Source organism: Ustilaginoidea virens, chromosome 4 (genome assembly GCF_000687475.1).
Source record: "Ustilaginoidea virens chromosome 4, complete sequence".
Taxonomy (NCBI): domain Eukaryota; kingdom Fungi; phylum Ascomycota; class Sordariomycetes; order Hypocreales; family Clavicipitaceae; genus Ustilaginoidea; species Ustilaginoidea virens.
In genome coordinates, this window is record NC_057319.1 from 4,575,298 (window position 1) to 4,596,938 (window position 21,641).

General features: G+C 50.2%; 5 protein-coding genes across 5 annotated transcripts; 2 read left to right on the forward strand and 3 right to left on the reverse strand.

Moving 5' to 3' along the window:
• Positions 1-230: 230 nt before the first annotated feature.
• UV8b_05699 (uncharacterized protein) lies at positions 231-1,622 on the reverse strand (the record flags this gene model as incomplete). Its single annotated transcript, XM_043143196.1, has 1 exon — positions 231-1,622. One exon carries the CDS (start codon positions 1,620-1,622, stop codon positions 231-233), a length of 1,392 nt encoding a protein of 463 aa, XP_042999129.1.
• Positions 1,623-1,847: 225 nt separating this feature from the next.
• UV8b_05700 (uncharacterized protein) lies at positions 1,848-3,627 on the forward strand (the record flags this gene model as incomplete). The annotated part of the gene is made up of 2 exons (XM_043143197.1): positions 1,848-2,286; positions 2,387-3,627. The coding sequence occupies 2 exons, from the start codon at positions 1,848-1,850 to the stop codon at positions 3,625-3,627; spliced, it is 1,680 nt and encodes a 559-aa protein (XP_042999130.1).
• A 250-nt stretch (positions 3,628-3,877) lies between these two features.
• UV8b_05701 (uncharacterized protein) lies at positions 3,878-7,481 on the reverse strand (the record flags this gene model as incomplete). Its single annotated transcript, XM_043143198.1, has 3 exons — positions 3,878-4,048; positions 4,120-6,746; positions 6,992-7,481. The coding sequence occupies 3 exons, from the start codon at positions 7,479-7,481 to the stop codon at positions 3,878-3,880; spliced, it is 3,288 nt and encodes a 1,095-aa protein (XP_042999131.1).
• Positions 7,482-7,951: 470 nt separating this feature from the next.
• On the forward strand, positions 7,952-8,949 carry UV8b_05702 (uncharacterized protein; the record flags this gene model as incomplete). The annotated part of the gene is made up of 2 exons (XM_043143199.1): positions 7,952-8,288; positions 8,417-8,949. The coding sequence occupies 2 exons, from the start codon at positions 7,952-7,954 to the stop codon at positions 8,947-8,949; spliced, it is 870 nt and encodes a 289-aa protein (XP_042999132.1).
• A 439-nt stretch (positions 8,950-9,388) lies between these two features.
• Positions 9,389-10,081, reverse strand: UV8b_05703 (uncharacterized protein; the record flags this gene model as incomplete). Its single annotated transcript, XM_043143200.1, has 3 exons — positions 9,389-9,682; positions 9,780-9,908; positions 10,013-10,081. The coding sequence occupies 3 exons, from the start codon at positions 10,079-10,081 to the stop codon at positions 9,389-9,391; spliced, it is 492 nt and encodes a 163-aa protein (XP_042999133.1).
• Between the last annotated feature and the right edge of the window lie 11,560 nt (positions 10,082-21,641).

The window sequence follows — 21,641 nt, forward strand, 5'->3', positions numbered from 1 at the left end:
TTTCCGAAGAGGGTGAGTGGTTGGGCCTTTTGCGGTAGCTGATGAGGTGCGATGGGCAACAGGCAGGGTTTATGCGTGTTTGGCTTGCTACTGACAGCAGACTGCAATCTAGACAAGCGATTAACCCAACTTGGTACACGCAACCCCGTTCCATTTTCCGTTCCATTTCCCGTTCCTTTTTCCTTTTTTTCCCTTTCTTTTCCTTTCTTCTTTTTCTTCATTTTCCCCCCTCATGACTGGCTCCCGGATACAGGCATAGACACGGCGTCCCGGGATAAGCCCAGCTGGACAAACAGGTCGGAGGACGCCTCTTCCTCTTCCAAGCCCATCTCCTTGACCCTCTTCCAAAACTTGCTCAGATGCCGGGTCCCGGAATCGCACAAGACCGTCACCACTTTGCTGCCTTCGGGCAACCCCATGGCCGCAACCACGGCGGCCACGCAGTTGACGGAGCTGCTGCTGCCCACAAAGATGCCGTCCTTGTCCACCAACCACCTCGCCATGCGGCAGGCCTGCTCGTCCGTCACCCTGACGGCGTCGTCGATGAGATGGCCGCCGGCCTCAAAGTTGTCCGTCGTGCGGTTGATGCCGATGCCCTCCACCAGCGAGTCCACCTGCTGGCGGCGCCGCGTGCCCTCCCTCTCCGTGGGCGAGTACATGACGCCGTGCTTGACCTTGTTGTAGAGCCCGCTGCCCTGGGGGTCCGCGAGGACGACCTTGACGGCGCCAGCCTCGGCCTGCCGCTTCAGGAAGCGGGCCACGCCCGAGATGGTGCCGCCGGTGCCGGCGCCGGCGACAAAGGCGTCGACGTCGCCGCGTGCCTGGTGCCAGATCTCGGGTCCCGTGGTCTCGAGGTGCGCGCGCCAGTTGGCCCGGCTCTCGAACTGGTTGGCGAAGAAGCCCCTGCTGCCGTCGGCGGCGGCGGCGGCGTGGTCGGCCGCGCGGCGCCGCGCCAGGTTGACGAAGTGGTCGGGGCTGGTGATGGGCGCGACGGGCACGCGCTCGACCGTGGCGCCGAGGTGCAGCAGCAGGTCCGACTTTTCGACGGCCTGGTCGTCGGGCATGCAGATGTGCGCCCGGTAGCCCCTCGCGCGGGCGAGCGTGGCGAGGGAGATGCCCGTGCTGCCCACGGTGCCTTCGTAGATGGTGTCGCCGCGGTGGGGGGTCAGCAGGCCGTCCTCCTCGGCCTGGACGATGATGCTGAGGGCCACGCGGTCCTTGGGGCTGTTGCCCGCGCCGTTGAGGAACTCTGCCTTGGCGAGGATGGTGCGCCCGGTGGCCACGGAGAGGGACGGGATCTCGATGAGGGGCGTGTTGCCGATGCAGCCCTGGATGCCGCGCCGAGGACCGCCCAGGGGCCACGCGGGCTCAGGCTCAGGCTGGTACTGGGACTGGGACTCGCGGTCCTCCAGTGTCAGGAGGGCGGGGGCGCCGCTTTTGCCATGGGCGGCTGGGGAGCCGGCTGGGGAGCCGGCCGCGGAGGAGGCGCGTCGCTTGCGCTGGAAGCGGTTCTCGAGGTCGGGGTAGAGGTCCTTGAATCCGAGGGTGACGAGGATGCCGGCCGCAAAGGCCAAGGCGATGGCTGCTGAGCCGTAGGCCCTGGGGTGGTTGCTCAGTGACATGGGGGAGACGGAGTCATTATGATGGCCCGGGCACGGGGGCACGAGAACAACGTCCAGACGCTGAGGGCGTTGCGTGACGTGATTGCTGTCAGCTGGTGATGCTGCGACGCTTCAGACGGGGGTTTCAAAAGTTTGGCGGTGAGCGGTGAGCGGTGAGCGGTGAGCGGTGGCGCTAAACCCATCTGGGGCGGGCCCACTCCCGGCAACGGCAGACAACGGCAGCCAATGGCAGCCGAGACGGGGTTGGCCAACCAAAAGTCCGAACCCATCCATCCATCACCGTCCATCACCGTCCATCACCATCCGTCACCTTCCGTCAGCATCAGATCGCAGCACCACGGCGCCATGGACTCGCCCATTGTGGCCCAGCTCTTCCGGCAGCTCTTCCGCCATTGCCCAGCGGCGGCGTGCCGGGCGCGAGCGAACCCCCCCCGCGGCCCTCGCCGTCGCCACGACCACCACCAGGCCTGCTCCTACGCCACCAGGACGTCGCGCGACCGCGGAATGAAGTCCAACGAGAGCCGGTGGCAGCAGCGCACGAACCTGCTCCCCGAGGACAGGCGGGACGAGTTTGCCCAGTACCCGTACATTTCGCTGGAGGAGCTGAAGAGGCGCAAGGAGCGGCCGCGCAAGGTCAAGATGCTGCTCCGCGACTTCATCGACGGTAACGAGCTCTGCTTTCCGCGCGCTTCCAAGCTTTTGACCTTTCCACAACCCAATTCGGCGTCTGGAAGCTGATTAACACCCCCCCCCCCCGGCGGCAGACAGCCTGTACAACCCCCACTACGGCTACTTCTCCAAGCAGGCCGTCATCTTCAGCCCCGGCGAGCCGTTCGACTTCCCCGCCCTCCGGGACGAGCTCGCGTTCCAGGCCGAGCTGGGCCGGCGGTACACCGAGTTCGAGGACCGGCTCGACGCCGCCGAGGGCGAGAACCCCAGCCGCCAGCTGTGGCACACGCCCACGGAGCTGTTCCGGCCCTTCTACGGCGAGGCCGTGGCGCGCTACCTCGTGGCCAACTACCGCCTCACCGCGTACCCCTACCACGACCTGCTCATCTACGAGATGGGCGCCGGCCGCGGCACCCTCATGCTCAACGTGCTGGACCACATCCGCGCCGCCGACCCGCAGGTCTACGCCCGCACCCGCTACAACATCATCGAGATCTCGCCCAGCCTCGCCGCCCTGCAGGGCCGCCACCTGGCCTCCGCCTCCGCCTCCGCCTCCGCTTCCGCTTCCGCTTCTGCCGCCGCCGCCGCCGCCGCCGCGTCGTCGCGCGGCCACGCCGACCGCGTCGACATTGTCAACCGCTCCATCTTCGACTGGGACCGCCACGTCCCCTCGCCCTGCTTCTTCCTCGCCATGGAGGTCTTTGACAACCTGTCGCACGACGGTATCCGCTACGACGTCGCCACCGAGGAGCCCCTGCAGGGCCACGTCCTGGTCGACGCCCACGGCGACCTCTACGAGTTTTACGTCCGCGGCCTCGACCCCGTCGCCGCCCGCTTCTTCCGCGTCCGCCACGCCGCCACGGCCGGCGCCTACCCCCGGCCCTACCCGGCCCTCCCCGCCCTGCGCCGCCTCTCCGCCGCCCTGCCCTTTGCCGCCAACCTCTCCGCCGCCGAGTACGTCCCCACCCGCCTGATGCAGCTGTTCGACGTCCTCGACAGGTACTTTCCCGCCCACCGCCTCGTCGCCTCCGACTTTGACTGCCTGCCCCAGGCGGTCCGGGGGCTCAACGCCCCCGTGGTGCAGACGCGCTACCGGAGGAGGATGGTGCCCGTGACGACCCCGCTGGTCCACCAGGGCTACTTTGACATTCTGTTCCCGACGGACTTTCGCATCGCCGAGGCCATGTACCGCGCCATCACCGGCAAGCTCACGCGCGTCATGTCCCACGGCGACTTTATGCAGCGCTGGGCCTACCTGGAGGACACGGAGACCAGGAGCGGCGAGAACCCGCTGCTGACGCACTACAAGAACGCCAGCGTCTTGATGACCGTCTAGGCGGTCGTCATGGGAGGTATTACTAGTTGTAGAGGCAAAAAAAAAACGAAAAAAAAAAAAAAAAAAAACACAATGACAGCATACCATCACAAAGCACCATGAACGTGTTGCAACTCGATGCCTACCTACCCTGAAGTTGTATAGTTTTGTTGATGCCTTGATGCCTTGATGCCACACAACACCACACAACACCACACACCACCACACACCACCACATACCACCACATACCACACTGCAAATGTAACCGCGCTACAGCTTCTCCTCGAGCCACTTCCTCGCCTCCTCGACAGCCTCGTCAATCTTTTCCGGCCTGACCCCCACTCCCTGGCGGGTGGGCTCTTTGCCGCCGGATCGCCCTCCCACAATGTTCGACACCACCGAGGCCCACTGCTCGGCGGTAACCCCCTTGGACGAAAGGGACTAGGCGGGGGCAGAGCGTCAGCATAAATCTAGACGAGGAATAGAGAGAAAAAAAAAAAAAAAAAACTCACAGTCCCGACGTAGACGCCGTGGACGACGGCGCCCTCCTCCTCCCCCCCACCGAATATGTAGACGGACTTGGTCTTGTCCTTGGCCTGAAAGTGCTTAAACACTTCCGTCAGCGCCTTGGCGTTGGCTCCAATGGGCAGGCGGCCGACAAAGTGGTCCGAGCCCTTGTTGTCCTCAAAGTGCTTGGCCACGCAGCTGACGGCGGCGCCGGCCTCGGCCTTTTGCCGCTTCTTCTGGTCCGCGACGACGGCCGCCGCGATCCTCTGGAAGCGCGTGTTGAACTCGTCCTTTGTCAGGGCGGAGATGACGAGCTGGCTGAGCTCCTGGGAGACCAGCTTGACCTGCGCCTCCTTGCGGGCGCCAAACGGCATGTCGTCGAGGGCGTCGAGCTTGTTGGAAAACTCGGCCGCCTCGCGCTGCACCCGGTGCGCGGCCTCGCCCGTGTAGGCGACGATGCGGCGGATGCCCTTGGCGATGCCGCTCTCCTCGACGAGCACCAGCTGCTTGATGGAGCCGGTGGACTCGACGTGCGTGCCGCCGCAAAACTCGACGCTGAACTGCCTCCACCGGCCGTTGCGGGGGTCCTCGAGCATCGCGTCAATGTCGGCGCCCACCGAGACGACGCGCACGGGGTTGGGGTACGTCTCGCCAAAGACGGCGCGGACGCCCTCGATCTGGCGCGCGAGGTCCAGGTCGACGTCCCGGGCGTAGATCCTCGAGTCGCGCCCGATGTACCGGTTGCTCAGGTCCTCGATCCGGCGCAGCTCCTCCACCGTGACCTGGGCCTTGTGGGAGAAGTCGAAGCGCAGCTTCTCGTCGTCCACCAGGGACCCCTTCTGGTTGACGTCGTCGCCGAGGACCTCGCGGAGGGAGTGGTTCAGCACGTGGGTGCCCGAGTGGTTGCTGCGGATGGGGGAGCGCCGCAGCTCGTCGTACTCGCAGACGACGCGCTCGCCCGACGACAGGGCGCCGTACTCGACGTAGCCGCTGTGGAGGACGAAGCCGCCGTAGTTCTGCACGTCCATGACCCTGAACTCGGCCACGCCGTCAATCACGATGCGCCCGGTGTCGGCCACCTGGCCGCCCGACTCGGCGTAAAAGTTGGTCCTGTCCAGGAGGATGCCGAGGGCGGTCTTGGGGGGCAGGTCCTCGGTGGAGGCGCGGAACGTCTTGCCGTCAAAGACGAGCTGGACCTTGGCCTCGGCGTCGCCCTTGGCAAACTTGGCCTCGTCGTCGGTCCGGCCGACGTTTTGCTGCTCGAGGTGGGCGATCTGGTGCACGTCGAGCTTGGCAAAGGTGTCGACGGACGCCTTGACGGCCTTGCTCGCCTCCCGGGCCCTGTCCCTGGCCGCGTCGACCTCGCGCTCGTCAATCACCAGGCCGCGCTCCTGGGCCATGATCTGGGTCAGGTCGACGGGGAAGCCGAAGGTGTCGTACAGGCGCCACACCACGTCCCCGTCGAGCTTCCCGACGCCGTCCTTGGCCGCCCTGGCCGCCCTGGCCGCGTTGGCCGCGTACTTTTCGAACTGGGCCTCGCCGCGGTCGAGCGTCCGCGCAAAGGCGGCCTCCTCCTCGTCGAGTATCTCCTTGATGCCGTGCTGCTTGCCGGCGAGCTCGGGGAACTGCGCGCCCATGTGGGCGACGAGGGCCGGCAGGATGCGGGAGAAGAAGCTGCCAATCTCGGCGCCGAGGTACTTGCGGGCGTACCGGACGCCTCGCCGGAGGATGCGCCGGACGACGTAGCCGCGGCCGTCGCTGTTGGGGACGGCGCCGTCGGCGATGGCGAAGGACAGGGTTCGGATGTGGTCGGCAACGACGCGGTAGGCGGTGTCGACGCCGTCGGCGTCGTCCCGGCCGTACCTGTCGGCGTAGGGTCGGACGCCGGCCACGTCCCGGATCCGCTCGAACAGCGGGGTGAAGCAGTCGGTCGCGTAGTTGGACCGGGTCCCCTGCAGGGCGGAGACGAGGCGCTCGAAGCCCATGCCGGTGTCGACGTGCTTGGCGGGCAGGGGCCGCAGGGTGCGGTCCTTTTGGCGGTCAAACTGGATGAAGACGAGGTTCCAAATCTCCACCACCATGGGGTCGTCCTTGTTGACAATGTGCGCCGCGTTCCGGCCGCCGACCTTGTCGTAGTGAATCTCGCTCGAGGGGCCGCAGGGGCCCTGGTCGCCCATTTCCCAAAAGTTGTCCTTCATGTCGCCGGGGACGACGTGGTCCTCGGGCAGGCCAATGTCGAGCCACAGCTGCCTGGCCTCGTGGTCGGGCGGCAGGCCCAGCCCCTCGTCGCCCTCGAAGTAGGTGGCGTACAGACGGGCGGGGTCGAGGCCGTAGACCTTGGTGAGGATCTCCCAGGCCATCTCGATGGCCTCGGCCTTGAAGTAGTCGCCAAAGGACCAGTTGCCCAGCATCTCGAAGAAGGTGTGGTGGTAGCTGTCCTTGCCGACATCGTCGAGGTCGTTGTGCTTGCCGCCGGCGCGAATGACCTTTTGGGTGTCGGCCGCGCGCTTGAGGCTGAACATGGGGTGCGACTTGTTGACGGTTCCGAGAAAGATGGGCTTGAACTGGTTCATGCCGGCGTTGGTGAAGAGCAGGGAGGGGTCATCGTAGGGGACGACGGATCCGGAGGGGACTGGCGATGATGCTTTTGTGAGTGACGGAGCAGCAGAAAAGAGGGCGGTGGTGATGGGCCCAGCAAGCGGGCATGTTGGACTTTTTTCATCTTTTACTTTTCATCTTTTTTTTTTTTTTTTCATCGCTTTTTCTTTTTCTGTTCCCTCTTCTCTTTCATTTCATTGCATTGTCTTTTCTTTTTTTTATTTCTTTTTCCTTTTCGGCATGCCAACGCGGGGAGGGACTTGCTGGGATTTGTCTCACCTATCGTGTGACCCCGCTGTTCCATGTAGTCAAAAAACGCCTGGCGCACGCGCGCCGAGGGCCATTTCAGCTCGCTCATGCTGGCGGGGGGAGCTGGCGATGGCTTCGCCGAGGCCGAGGCAGTCGTCCGCGTGGGCGTCCAGATGCGGATGCAGGCTGAAGCGCTGTGCCGTCGACAGAGCTGGTGGCAAGATGATGGTGGTGGTGGTGGTGGTGGTGGTGGTGGTGGTTGCCCGAGGTGGGTTTGCGAGGTTTTGTAGAAACTTCTACAAGCATCAGGCAAGCGTGGCGCAGCGAGTACAAAGGGAGCTGTTGTCCGCCGGCCTGGGACCACAGCAGACGCACCGGCACCAGCACCAGCACCAGCACCAGCACCGCCTGCACCGCCTGCACCAACTGCACCAACTGCACCACCCAGGCCAGCTGCACCGCCCAGGCCAGCACCGGCTCCCGCAAGCAGCCTGAAGCGGCAGCTCCTCCCCAGCAGCATCCGCGCTCTCGCACCACCAACGCCTTTGTCGATCTTGCCCGCTGTCACCCGGTCTTCCGTCTTCCGTCTTCCGTCTTTCGTCTCAATCAGTCATCCCAGACCAGCATCGGCTCGACTCGAATCAGATCGCTCTCGAGGGCCGCCTCCGTTCCACCCACTGGCGCGAGCAGCAGCAGCAGCAGCAGCAGCAGCAGCAGCAAGGCCTACGTACGGCCTGTGCCTCGAGGTTCGCCGCACCGAGCTGCGTGTCGTCGACCCGCCGATTGGAAAAGCAAACCCCGTCCCGTCACGGTGCCCGTTTGACCAGGGATTGAAGAGGGGCAATTGAAGAGGAAGAATTGCAGCAAGCAGAGGCAGTGGCACAGGCAGAGGCACAGCCAAGAGCCAAAGAGGCAGAAAAAAAAAAAAAAAAAAAAAAAAAAAAAAAAAAAAAAAGGGAGAAAAGCAAGGCAAACCGTTGTGTGGGAAGGATGATGGTTCATCAGGGATCGCCAGCCGCCGCTGCGTACAATTTCCCGTCAACGTCGCTGCCGCTGCCCACCGACGCCGCCCACCAGCGTGGCCTGGGGCAGCCCGCCAGCGGCGCAGCCACCACCACCACCACCGCCTCCGCCGCGCCCCAGGCCCCCCAGGCCCCCGCCGACCAGGCCTTTGCGCCGTGCGGCAGCGCCAGCTACAGCGCCAGCTACAGCGCCAACTCGGACGCCTGCACCGCCATGCTCCTCCCCCCCCCCGTGCTGGGCAAGAGGAAAGCAGAGACGCAGGACAACGAACAACTGTCCAAGCGATTGAGTCTGCTCAACCTGGGTACCGTCTTTGCCGCGGCCCCTTTTTTGCTTGCTTGCTTGCTTGCTTGCTTTCTTGCGCGCACGAGTACCCCTAGTTCGCAATGGCTGACTTTTTTTTTTTTTTTTTTTCCCGCCTCTCCCCCATAGAAAAAGGCGGCTCCAAGCTCTACGTCCCCGTCGAATCGCCCGCCCCGGCCGGGCTGACCACGCGCAATGCCCCCGACAACAACAACAACAACAACAACAACCACGACGACGACTCGATGATGCAGCTGGACCACTCCCAGCACAGGGTGTACATTTACAACCTGGACGACGAGCTGTCCTCCGAAAGCGGCCACGACGACGACGACGACGCCGACGGTAAGCTAATCCTGCTGCCCGACGTCGAGAAACACCTGCGCGAGCGCCGCATCCCCCCTCACGTCCTCGCCAACAGCCAGGGCCAGCTGGCAGGCATGCATATGCAGCTGGTGCCGTACAGCGACCCCAAGTCCCTGACCGTGCCGGAGGAGCACGACAGCGTCAGAAAGGCCATCATCGAGGCGAGGCAGCGGGCCAGGGACAAGCAGCGGCTGGAGCGCGAAGCGACGCCCTCGACGCCCTTCCCGACAGTGTCCACGGCGGGCGTCGTCATGTCGAGCGCGGTTGACAAGGGCGACGAGATGGACATTGATTGACCATTGCTGCCTAGACAGCAGCCCATGCCATGTTGGAAAAAAAAGGGGGAACGCGGGACCCCAAGACAGGTTGTCCCATGGGAGATTCGAGCTTGTCAATTTAGCGTGCATCCATCCATCTGTATCATCATCACTTGTGACGCGCTTTGTTCCTTTTATCGTTGCTCTTGGTAGGTAGGTGTCAAGTCAAATAGGTTATTTCTTTCGCAATTCTCCATCAGTTGTCCGGGCTGCTACGCCTCTTCCAAAATATTCCAGCAACAACACCACCACACACCGCGCGATAGCTAGCCGAGCCTCACTACATTCGAATTGACGTGCCTTGGGGGAAAAAAGAAGACCAGGAAAAAAAAAATAAAAAAAAGGGGGAAAACATGGAGCACGCGCTGCTGCGTGTGTCGGCGGCTCATAAAACCCTCCCCGGCGCTCCCACCAGCCTTCAACTCGACTTGTTCGGCGGCGGTCCCTGGGGAGGCGTATACGCCGGCGCGGGATGATCCGCCGGGGCTCGGTGGGTGGGCGGCCTGCTCTGCGACGGATCGACCTTGGAGCCTCCTTCCGGAGGACCCGGGTACACGGGGGGGCTGTTCGGGTCGTAGGCCGGCAGAGGCATGTCGTTCATCGGGTACGCCTGTTGGTAGCCGCTCTGCTGCGGCGGGTAGTGGCACGGGCCTTGCGACGGCCACTGGTTCTCCTCGCGGGCTGGCGCGTAGGACCGTCGACTCACCAGGCACTGGGCGATGCCCCGTTAGCAGCTCGATCGCTCGCTCGCTCCCACGTCCGTGTTTGTCCACGGCTCCTGCTTGCCACGCCATGCCGACAAGACTTACCCGGTGATACGCAAGCGGCCGCAGGCCCTTTCGGACCCTTCTCTGGGCATGCAGATAGCCCCCGAACACGTACAGCACGACGGAAAGCAGGACGACGAAGAACAGGATCCATCGAATCATGATGCCCGTCTGCGTAGGGCGCGCTGTCAGCAAGCCCCCCCAGGCACGCACATTTGCCAGATAAAAAAAAAAAAAAAAAGAAAAAAAAGAAAACCGACGGATACGGCACCTACCTTTGTCGCCCACCACGGAGCATAGCACTCATCATCCACGCAGATGATATCCCTGGCAAGAGCGGGCATGATGGGAACGTCCCTCGCTGGGAGGATCGCTTTCTCTGTCGTCGAAAAGTCGGCTGGAGCAAAAGGACGGGAGAGGAGGAGCTGCTGTCCCGGAGCACCGGTTCCTTGGCGAAGGGCGGCTTGACTGAAAGGAAGAGGAAAATAAAATCGTAAAGACGCAAAGAACCCGCGCGGAAGGCGGTAGATGACCCAAGAAGCAGACGCTGACGGGCTGCGCGGGTTTTGCTGGCCCCGAAAGCCCTTTCGTGTGTGGCAAGCTTGTTTGATGTCTGTCGTGTTTCACCCCCCCGGCGACCAGACACGAACCAGCCCCAGTCTGCTGGGAGCCGGCGGCTCGAGGCAAAACTCAAAACTGCACTTGCCTCTTTCGATCGTTCCCCCCTCGGTCGTGTTGCTAGGCTCTGAACCCCAACCCCCCCCCCCCCCCCCCCCCCCGGGTATGAATTCCCCTGCCATGCAATGCTGCAAGGTGGGCTGGTCTATGGTCTGTGGACGAACAAGCTCCAAGCCCACAGGAGCGGCACCGACGTCGACCTGCGCATGTGATGGGGGCTGGGCACTGATACCGCCCAAGGACGTGCAATATTGGCCCTCAAATCGTGTTGCCAGTATCGTGCTTCATTCAACAAGTACATGCTGCACATGCCAGTACGGAGACGCAACAAACTTGTCGACTGTCAAACGACGACAACCACACCTGGCCGTGCCCGGGAGGTGTCGTATCGCACAGTATGCAAAGGTACTCTACACTGTGCCGCCGCAGTGCCGTTCTTCCGCGACTGTCAGAATGCACAGGGAAAATGCGATAATACTTGATTGAAGGAACCAAGTCCTCTCTAAGAGACTTGTGTTCCCAGCTATTTATAGTGGGATAGGGGGTACCCCTAAGGGCTTACTGATCTAGGGTGAACTCGGCACATCCGACCTCGGACATGACCGATATCTATATTACAGATAAGCTAATTTCCCTCTAACACACCCCCTTAGGATATACTTTCTCTAGGATATCCTGCTATATAGCTAAACTTAGTGTAAAGCAAGATAATAAGTAGAAATATCAATCCACTTAAAACAGTTATGCGTAAAATATAACGGTGCCCTTATTGAATAGGCTACCTATTCAGGGGTAAATTCGCCTAATAGCATATATACAGCGTAAGAAAATAATAATAAACCGTAGATTCCAATTTTTTATAGGAAATAAATGTAGCTATTGAAAAAACCTATTTTAATCTGATTTTTTAGGGCATTTTTTAATCCTTCTAAGGCTCTTCCTTACCACTAAGGTCAATATCGTAAGACTGCGGTCTAATATCATAGGATCCCTTTAAAACAATAAGCCTAAATTGCCAATAGAAGATTTCAAATTTCTAGCCTATTAGAGGCTTTATAAAACCATTAGCGACTATATTGCCTATTAGAACCTATATAATATTAATCATTCCTTTCTAAACCTCTTAGCGCAGCCAATAATAATAAATATCTATATAACGAAGCCGTATCATAAGCTTAAAGAATTCCTCCTTTAATAGGCAAATAGTCTGGATATTATCGCATTGAATTATAGGGATATTAGCATATAATTAGAGCCTAACTTCCTCGCATAATCTCTTAAAGGCGATAACCTCTTTTGCTATATAAAATATCGCAAAAAGCTCTGCCTCTATTGATGATATTATAACAGTATCCTATTAACCTGATTTATATATAATTAGGCCGCCAAAGAGCTTAATTATATAGCCCTAACTGCTTTATTGTATTGTAATATCGTCGGTATAAGAAGCATTAGAAAATGCCTCTATTTCTGCTATATTAGCCTAGAACTCTATCGCGGTATTCTTCTATATATAGCCGTAATCGAGTGCCTTCTTTACGGCTCGTAAATAGTTTAGATCTAGATTTTAAAGGAATCTTAATAGCTGCGATCCAATATAGCCTAATTTAGGCCTTATAATTATAATCAGATATACCAACAAGCCTACTATTAATTAGTATCGCTTCGTATCGTATAGTTTAGCTATCCTATCGAATGCCTTAAGTCTTATAGTATACAGTAGGTACTCCGGAAGGCGGTCCTTAGCATCATTAAATGCAGTAAAGTTATATTTTATTGCCAGCTTATTAAAGTAAGCCCTCTATATAAGCTACAACTTTCCGGCCGTACGGTTGTAAATAACCTTAATTGCTAAGAACTACTATAGCTTGCCGAGATCTTTAATCTTAAATGCCGCTATTAATGCCGTATAGAACGATTTAAATACCTCTATCTATAACTTATAATAAAGTATAACTAGGTTATTAATATAGAAGAACACAATAAGGAAGCTATTAATAAAGATATAAGGGTCTTCGCAGACCTATTTAAAGCCTCATTACAATAGGAATTATAATAACTCTTTAAACTATAGTAGTAGAGACCTTCGAAGCCTGTATAGGGTATATAATAACCTAATAAATATAAAGCTATTGTAGAATCCGTTAGGTTATTTGCAATAGATAGTCTTATTAAGTAGTATATTAAGAAAAGCTATAATAAAGTTATATTGGTGCGTCTCTAGGTTAAAGAAGTATATTAATACTATAAGAAGCCGAAATATATATACTGCAAATGCTATTGCCCGGGTATTATAAAGATTATAGGGTTATTAATCACTATAAATATATAATCGTGCCTTATAACCGGTGAGATACCTATTTTAGTCCTATTTGTAGATAAACACCTACTTTAGGTCTAATAGCTTAATCTAAGGGTCGATAGATAAATTATTATATTAAATAATATACCTAATCTCCCTATTTATAACCTTTGAATATTCTTTTTTTATAATAGTAATAAATTCTTTACGCTTAAAGTGCTTTTTATGTTGATATAAACTCGGGGTACCCAGTTATACGTAGGGTCGCGCGCGTGGTATCAAGTACCGTGAGGTCACCGGTCAAAGGTATGATTACTTCTTTGATTATGACTGACTAATGACTGACTATCTAAAAGGAAAGAAAGGAAGCAAAAGAGGGTAATTATACGATGTGGCCTTTTTGTGCGTGTGCCGTTGTCACGTGCATCGGCGCAGTCGGGCCGGGCTGCCCGCGTGCCCTACCGGGCTCAGGGGTAAAGGGGCAAAAGGGGCCAAAGTGGCCACATCGTGCGCATCGGGTGTGCGCGGCACATCCGTCGCAATGTGCCCAATTGGGCACCTTGCGACAGCGATTCCGACAGTATAACTACTACTAACCTTCCCCTTCTCTTCTAGCTCCTATTTCTACTAAATATATTTAATAATTATTAGAAAATCGAGATATTTATTCTATTCTTATACTTTTACTATTCGATTAAGGATTTTTTCTTTAAAGGTAGGATACTTTTAACAAAAAGTTTTTACTAGCTATTTAGTAAGTATATTTCCATTAATAAAGATCGAGTCTATTCGCACTAATCGCTTATATAATATAGAGATTTTATTAAACTATTCCTCTATATTATATCTTCTAAGGTTATATCGCATAGCCTGCTTAAATTTTTCTTTAAGGTATTCCCGGATAATAAGCTAAATCGGTCGCATATATTTTATTAGGCATTAAATTTTTCTTTAAATATTCCGATCGCCTGCTACTAATATCTTATAGCTAAGGCTTAGTGTTAATTTAAACCACGCTATATATACTCGAAGATTCCGACTAAATATTATATAACGGTCGTTCTAAAAGTTATACTAAATATTAGCTTATTTTATCTATTCTGTCGGAATCGTCGGTCACTCAGTAACTCAGTCACTCAGTCACTCAGTCACTCAGTCACTCAGTCACTCAGTTAGTCAGTCAGTCACTTAGTCAGTCGGTCACTCAGTTAGTTAGTTAGTTAGTCACTTAGTCAGTACACCTGATAGTGACGCGGCGGATGTGGCTATAGCATATATGCATACGTAGTCAGTCAGTCAGTCACTTAGTCAGTGCACCTGATAATGACGCGGCATATGTGGCTATAGCACACAGGCATACGTAGTCATTGCGTGCCCGGCACACATAGCATATAGGGCACATCGCCGCCCTCAGTCTTTTCTTGCTTTCTTCTTTCTTAGATAGACACTTCACAATATATTCACTTCAGGGACGATCCATACCTCTGATAGGTGATACTGTGATAGTCACCGATACAGTAGTATCACGCGCGCACCCTACGCACTAGGACCTGGCCTGCTCAACACTGATCAGTGTTACAGTAGTAATATAGATCAGCTAGAGATTTGTCTAGAAGAGACGATCTCGGCGAGATCGTGCTAATCTGAGAGATAAATTACGCACGTTAACCTTCTCTCCTCTCGTCCATTACGAGGTTTTTTTTTTTTTTTTTTTTTTTTTTTTTTTTTTTTTTTTTTTTTTTACGAGGTTTTTTTTTTACACTGCTAAATATCACGCTTTGACGATACCAATTAGCCACCAAGTTACACTCTGCAAAAACGCTATATATTACGACCTTTGATAATACCATTTAGCGACAATTTACACTCTGCAAAAACGCTATATATTACGACCTTTAGTAATACCATTTAGCGACTAAATCACACACTCTGTAAAAAGGCTATATATCACGATTTTTGACGATACCATTTAGCCACTAAATTATACACTTTGCAACCGCTTATATTTATACTTTTTCTCTCTATTTCTTACATTTAAGCAATATAGATTCATCACGACCATCATCACCTACACCACCATCTTTATTACTGCCCGAGCTACTGCAAAAATATGCTAAGTTTGTTGATAAGAATTGGATTGATGCGAATGAACATATTGATCTACAAAATGCAACCGATACCGACCTATATAATCGGCTAATATACCGCTATAACGCTTATGATATAGGCGAAGATATAGATAACGATTTATGGGATATATTTTGCGATGACTTTAGCGAGTGGGATGAAGTCTTATTTAAACGCATTAATAAGGAGCTACTACGGGAATTCCGTATAGTTCTACGTAAGCATGGCGTATATGCAGGACGATCAGGCTCAGCAGTTATACCATCTTTAATTAACTACCTACAACAACCGGAAAATCCTACATAGCCACAAGAGGAAATAAGCCGGCAGCTACAACGCAAAAGGTTTGTATCGCGATTAAATCCATATAGGGAAGTATCTATACCAATTGGTAATACTACGCGAGAATTGCAAATACTGCAAAACACACCTGGACGAACTATATCACAAGCAATAGTTATACCTTTACTAGAAAGACCGTCATAAGCCCCTTCTTCGAATAGGGATTTTAATACACCTAGCGCTCAATTACAGCAAACGGAAATTATTCCCCTATCAACATCAAAATAGCCTCCTACACAATATAAAGGGAAGGAGCCTATTTACAATAGGCCACAAGTTAAGATAGGGGAAAGCTCCCGTAATGCACAACAGCATTTAATAAGCGAGGACCATTCACATAACGAAGATAATAGCGAGGAATATAGTCCGCAATAACCGGCCCGAAATAACGACTTATATTATCCTAGGGCTTATACCCCTAGTAGAGGCGGATTTTTTCGAGGCTCACAAGGCCGGCCTATACCAATAAGAGGCCGAATAATTAACCCAGATGATATACTGCTATCCACAGAGAGCCTTAATAAGGCAGATCAAGAAGCATATAGGCACCAATCCGATATTAATAACCCCCGTATTACCGTTTCCAACGGCACTAGGCAGGCTACCGGTATTGGTCAAAGCACAATAAATGCTAGATTTGACGACTCTTAGTATCACAGCCACCCACAAAAGCCGCCAAATATAACAGATAACCCAAATATAACAAATAACCCAATTATAATAGATAACCCGATTATACTACAACGCAGCCAATAAGATATTCCAGAATACCCTCCAGAGCCAGATATTCCAAAACACCGGGACGATATATCTAAAAAGATATCTAACCTACTATAAAGCTACCGTACAGAGGACAGATATAGCGGTAAAATAGATGACTTTATTATCCCAAAGGTCATATCTTTTAAAAGCAAATGTCGACTGCTAGGCTTACCCAATTACGCATTTAATAGGGCATTTCAGATCATATTAATCGGCAATATAGAGACTTTTTACTTCGATAATATAGAACCTATCTATAATACCCTTACATTCAACAAAATAGTCCACAAGGTTAAAAGCCACTTTAAGACTAAAAGCATAGAGCAATTCTATTTATATCGGTAGAATAAAACAACACTATAATCAACTATTGCAAAACACCCCGATAAATCTAAGCTCGAATGCCTTAATATTTTATTAAAAGAACTATAACGCTTGTATCATAGCCTTTTTCCCCCATTTACAGCTAATACTGAGCTACATCGGCAAGTGCTTAATACTGTACGGGATACCCCAGAATGCAGCCAGGCTATATACCGTTATACACCAATATTTAAAGGGCTTGCATCAGACCTACGGCATTCTATATCTATATATAAAGCAGTATAATCACACCGGGATCAACAAAATCACTTCCTTTAATAAGATATAGAAGATATAAATACCGACGATAATATAGCATTATTTACAGACCGCAGATATAGTCCATCCCACCGATTTTAATGCCCCTAACGTTTTAGACCCTCATAACGGCAATTTAGATCATACCGTATAAAGCCTTACTAAAAGAAGTGTTTTATTTGTAATAAAATAGGTTGCTAGTCATTAAATCACTCTACTAAAGAACAATAAGAATCCAAGGCCTACTAGATAAAAAGCCAGTCACACCGTATAATACCTAATAATAAAAAGTTTAATATATTTTTACAGGAATACGAAGGGAATATATAGGATAACCTATAGCAATAAGAGCCCGAAAATACCGATATTAACGATATCGTTGAAGATTTTAAGGCGATAATAGTAGCGGATATAAATGACGAGGAAGATATCCCACCGTAAATTATAGCCACCCAATATTTCCTATCACATACGCCGATGCAACTACTATTATCGCCTAATATATTACAGGCCTTACAAGATAAGATATATAGGCATACCTTATTATACGATGACCCTTTCTAACTATTACCGGACCGTAATTATACCTTTTTGAAAGAAGAGTAATATATAGACCAAGTCTTCCGCGGTATATTACCAGATACCGGCGCTTCCGGCGTTTTAATGGCTAGTATAGGCTAAGCAAAGGCTCTTATAAAAATAATACTATCGCTAAAAATTAAGAAAAGTCAGCGGCATTATACCGTTAAATTTAGCGAAGGTTCGGCGACATCTTTTAGTATACTATATATCCCTATAATATTTAAGACTATTACCTTTTACGTTATTAGTAGTATAACCCCATTCTTATATTCTATTACAGATATAGATAGAATGGGTGTTAAGCTAGATAATATAGCAAACGTATTAATACAAGGGAATATTAAAGTCCCTATAATAAGGAAATAGGGACATCCTTAGTAGCCTATAAATACAACAGAAATAATAGCCTTCTATCTTTCCGCCAATGAAATCCAATAATTACACCGACGTTTTAGGCACCCTTCTATAAATAGGCTTGCAAAAGTGCTACATAAGGCTGGTTACGATGATATAGACCGCAATATAATCGAACGCATCACACAAATATACCACCAATACTAGCTAAATGCAAAGGCACCTACCCGATTTAAATTTACACTTAGGGACGACTACCAATTTAATTACAAAATTATAGTCGATATTATGCAAATAGATAACCGGCCTATATTACATATAGTAGATACCGCAACCAGCTTCTAAGCAGCTAGATTTCTCGACCCATAAAGACAAAAGGCCCGAGATATCTGGAATACCCTTAAAGAATACTAGATAGATACCTACCTTAGACCGCCTGACTGGATAGTGCATAATGCTAGAAAGAATTTTGCATCCACTAAATTCCATCATAATGTACGGTTATTAGCTATAAATATTGACGAAGTTCCCATTAAGGCCCACCATAGTATTAGCAAAGTAGAAAGATATTACGCTCCATTACGACGCGCCTATACTATTATTAATAGCGAAATAGGCGATATAATAACAAAGGAACAAAAATTACAGCTCGCTGTTAAAGCCGTTAATAATTCCGCTAAACCAGACGGTTTAGTACCTACGTTATTAGTCTTTAGAATATATCCTAGGCTTACAAATGACTCACCACCAAGCCTATCAGTATTACAACATGCCGAGATATTACGGAAAGCTACTAATACAGCTAGAAAATGCCTTATAAAGCGGCAAGTTAATAATGCCCTCGCTACCCGTAACGGACCTAATACCTAGCCTATTCACCAATTACTACTGCAGTCAGACGTACAGGTATAGCAAGAGAAAAGTGGCTAGCACGGCCTATATAAGCTAATAAGCTTTAACGATGAGACTTATATCATACAAATGCTTTACGGACCAACTAAATTTCGATTAATAGTTGTTAAGCCTTATATTTATAACCTAGATAAGGACCCTATAGAAATCGTACCGACCGAGGCCCCGGCCCATCACAATAGTATAAATACCCCGGCCTGTCCGAATAGTATAAATACCCCGGCCCGTCTGAATATTATAAATACCCCGGCCCGTCCGAATATTATAAATACCCCGGCCCGCCCTAATAATATAAATCCGGCCCATCCCAGTAGGATAAATGCCCCGGCCCGTCCTAGCAGAATAGAGGTTAGGATACTGGCTGCAATATCCTCAGCAATTCCTAATGCCCTAGCCCGTCCCGATATAATAAATACCCTGGCCCGGTCTAGCAGGCTAGAAGTCAGAATACCCGCTACAGCTGCCCTATTTAATATAATAATTAATGAGGATTAAGAAAAGGCTTTTATTAATACCGTTAATTCTAATAGTATAATTAATACTGCCTTTTTGACTATAAAAGAAAAAGCCGACTTACAACTTGCGAATAAATTACGCCAATAAGGAAAAATTACAATGCCTAGAAACCCATTTGAATAATCCGACCAAGCCAAAATAGAAGCATTATAGGCCCGCGATATATTCCGATTTACCACTTATGATAATAGTAAGCACGGTAACTAACGCTTATTTAATTCTAGGATGGTAAGGGAAATTAAAGGCAAGGGCACCGCAACGCTATACGAAAAATCACGGCTTATAATACAAGGCCACAGTAATAATAAAAAGCAATTAATATTAACCTAGTCGCCCACGATTTAATGGGCAAGTTAATGTTTATTAATATCTATAGCTCTATTATTATACCGGTCTTACGGCTTATTCTTATGGATAAGAGATATCACATAGGCCTATATGCAGTCATCTACTAATCTTAACCGGTCAATTATTATGAAGTTACCTAAGCAAATAGCCCACCAATATCCCGATAATACCATTATGGAAGTGGTAAAGCCACTATATGGTATAGCTGAGGCAGGCATATATTAGTAGGCAACTTACTTCCGGCACTATCGCGATAAATTAGGCATAACTACGTCAACATACGACCCTTATTTATTAATATCTGACGATAGTGACGATAATAATAATACCATAAATAATACCGCAGATAATACCACAGATAATACCACACCTTTTGGTATAGTAGGAATGCAAATAGATGATATACTTAGCCTTAGTAATATATCTTTTTTCGACCGCGAAGATATAGAGCTCACTAAGGCAGGATTTAAAGTAAAGCCTAAAACAAAATTATCGCCTATAACGCCCCTACTATTTAACGGTTGCAAATTAACTATTGATGCCGATAATAATATAATACTATGTCAGAAAGGCCAGAGTAAAAATATCGCCCTTATCGATAAAAACACACCTACGGCACAACAAACCTATGTCGAACAACGTGCCTATGGCGCCTATATTGCAACTGTTTGCCAACCCGAAGCATCTTATGACCTATTTGTTGCAGCACAATAATAACGGCCTAATTCTGATGATATCGCTAGATTAAATAAACGCCTTAAATGGCAGCTGGATAATCAGGACCGCGGCTTATAATATATCAACTTCGACCTTACTACAGCTAAAATCTTTATATTTATGGATGGATCATTTGCCAACAATAAAGATTTAAGCTCCCAGATAGGATATATTGTTAAGGATATATTGTTATTATTGGCAACGAAAAAGATAACCCGATAGAAGAAAATACCTTTATGCTAACTAGTAATATTATAATATATAGCTCTACCAAAAGCAAGCGCATAACACGCAGTATACTTGCCTCTAAGTTATATAGTATAGTATAAGGAGTCGATATCGCATATGCGATAGGTACGACTTTAAATATAATTACCATAAAGCTAGGATTACCAAGAATTCCTACGGTTGTGTGTATAGACTCTTTTTCACTATACGAATGCCTTGTTAAGCTAGGCACGACAAAAGAAAAGAGACTAATAATAGATATTATGGCCTTAAGACAGTCATATGAGCGTCGAGAGATTTATGAGATCCGTTAGATTAACGGGAATGATAACCTTGCCGATGCTATGACTAAAGGAACACCAAATAAGGCCCTCGAGACTTTTGTCGACCACAATAAGGCTACTATTCGTGTAGAAGGATGGGTTAAAAGGTCAGCAAGTGGATGAGTGTAGCTGGATAATATCTGGTATTATTGGCGCCGTTATTTACGGCAGGTAAGTGAGTTTGTTTTCTTATATTCTATTACGCTACGCAATTCCTATTATTTCTTTTGGTATAATGGCTACGATATTCAACATCTTAGCCAAACCCAATCGGGGTATAATACCGGTTGGAAGCACAACCTTCCTAGACCTAGCCATATTTGCATTTCTATGTATTTGCCTTACAACCGAGCGATTCCGTCGTTTTGTTATTATAAAAAGAGAGACTACTAGTATCGGAATCGTCGGTCACTCAGTAACTCAGTCACTCAGTCACTCAGTCACTTAGTCACTTAGTCACTCAGTTAGTCAGTCAGTCACTTAGTCAGTCGGTCACTCAGTTAGTTAGTTAGTTAGTCACTTAGTCAGTACACCTGATAGTGACGCGGCGGATGTGGCTATAGCACATATGCATACGTAGTCAGTCAGTCAGTCACTTAGTCAGTGCACCTGATAATGACGCGGCATATGTGGCTATAGCACACAGGCATACGTAGTCATTGCGTGCCCGGCACATATAGCATATAGGGCACATCGCCGCCCTCAGTCTTTTCTTGCTTTCTTCTTTCTTAGATAGACACTTCACAATATATTCACTTCAGGGACGATCTATACCTCTGATAGGTGATACTGTGATAGTCACCGATACAGTAGTATCACGCGCGCACCCTACGCACTGGGACCTGGCCTGCTCAACATATTCTGTAGTACTAATACCACTAGGGCGTTATATCGGCTTAAAGTAGTGGTTTTCTTTAATATTCTTGACTTACTATAGCTAGATTATTCTTATTCTTACCGTTAATACTGCCGATAATGCCCTAGCTATTAATATAGCTCTAGTATTTACAGAAGGGGCACGATCTATAGCTTCTATTAATAAATCGGCTATTACTACCGATATAGATATTAATGCTAATGCCTGTATAGAAT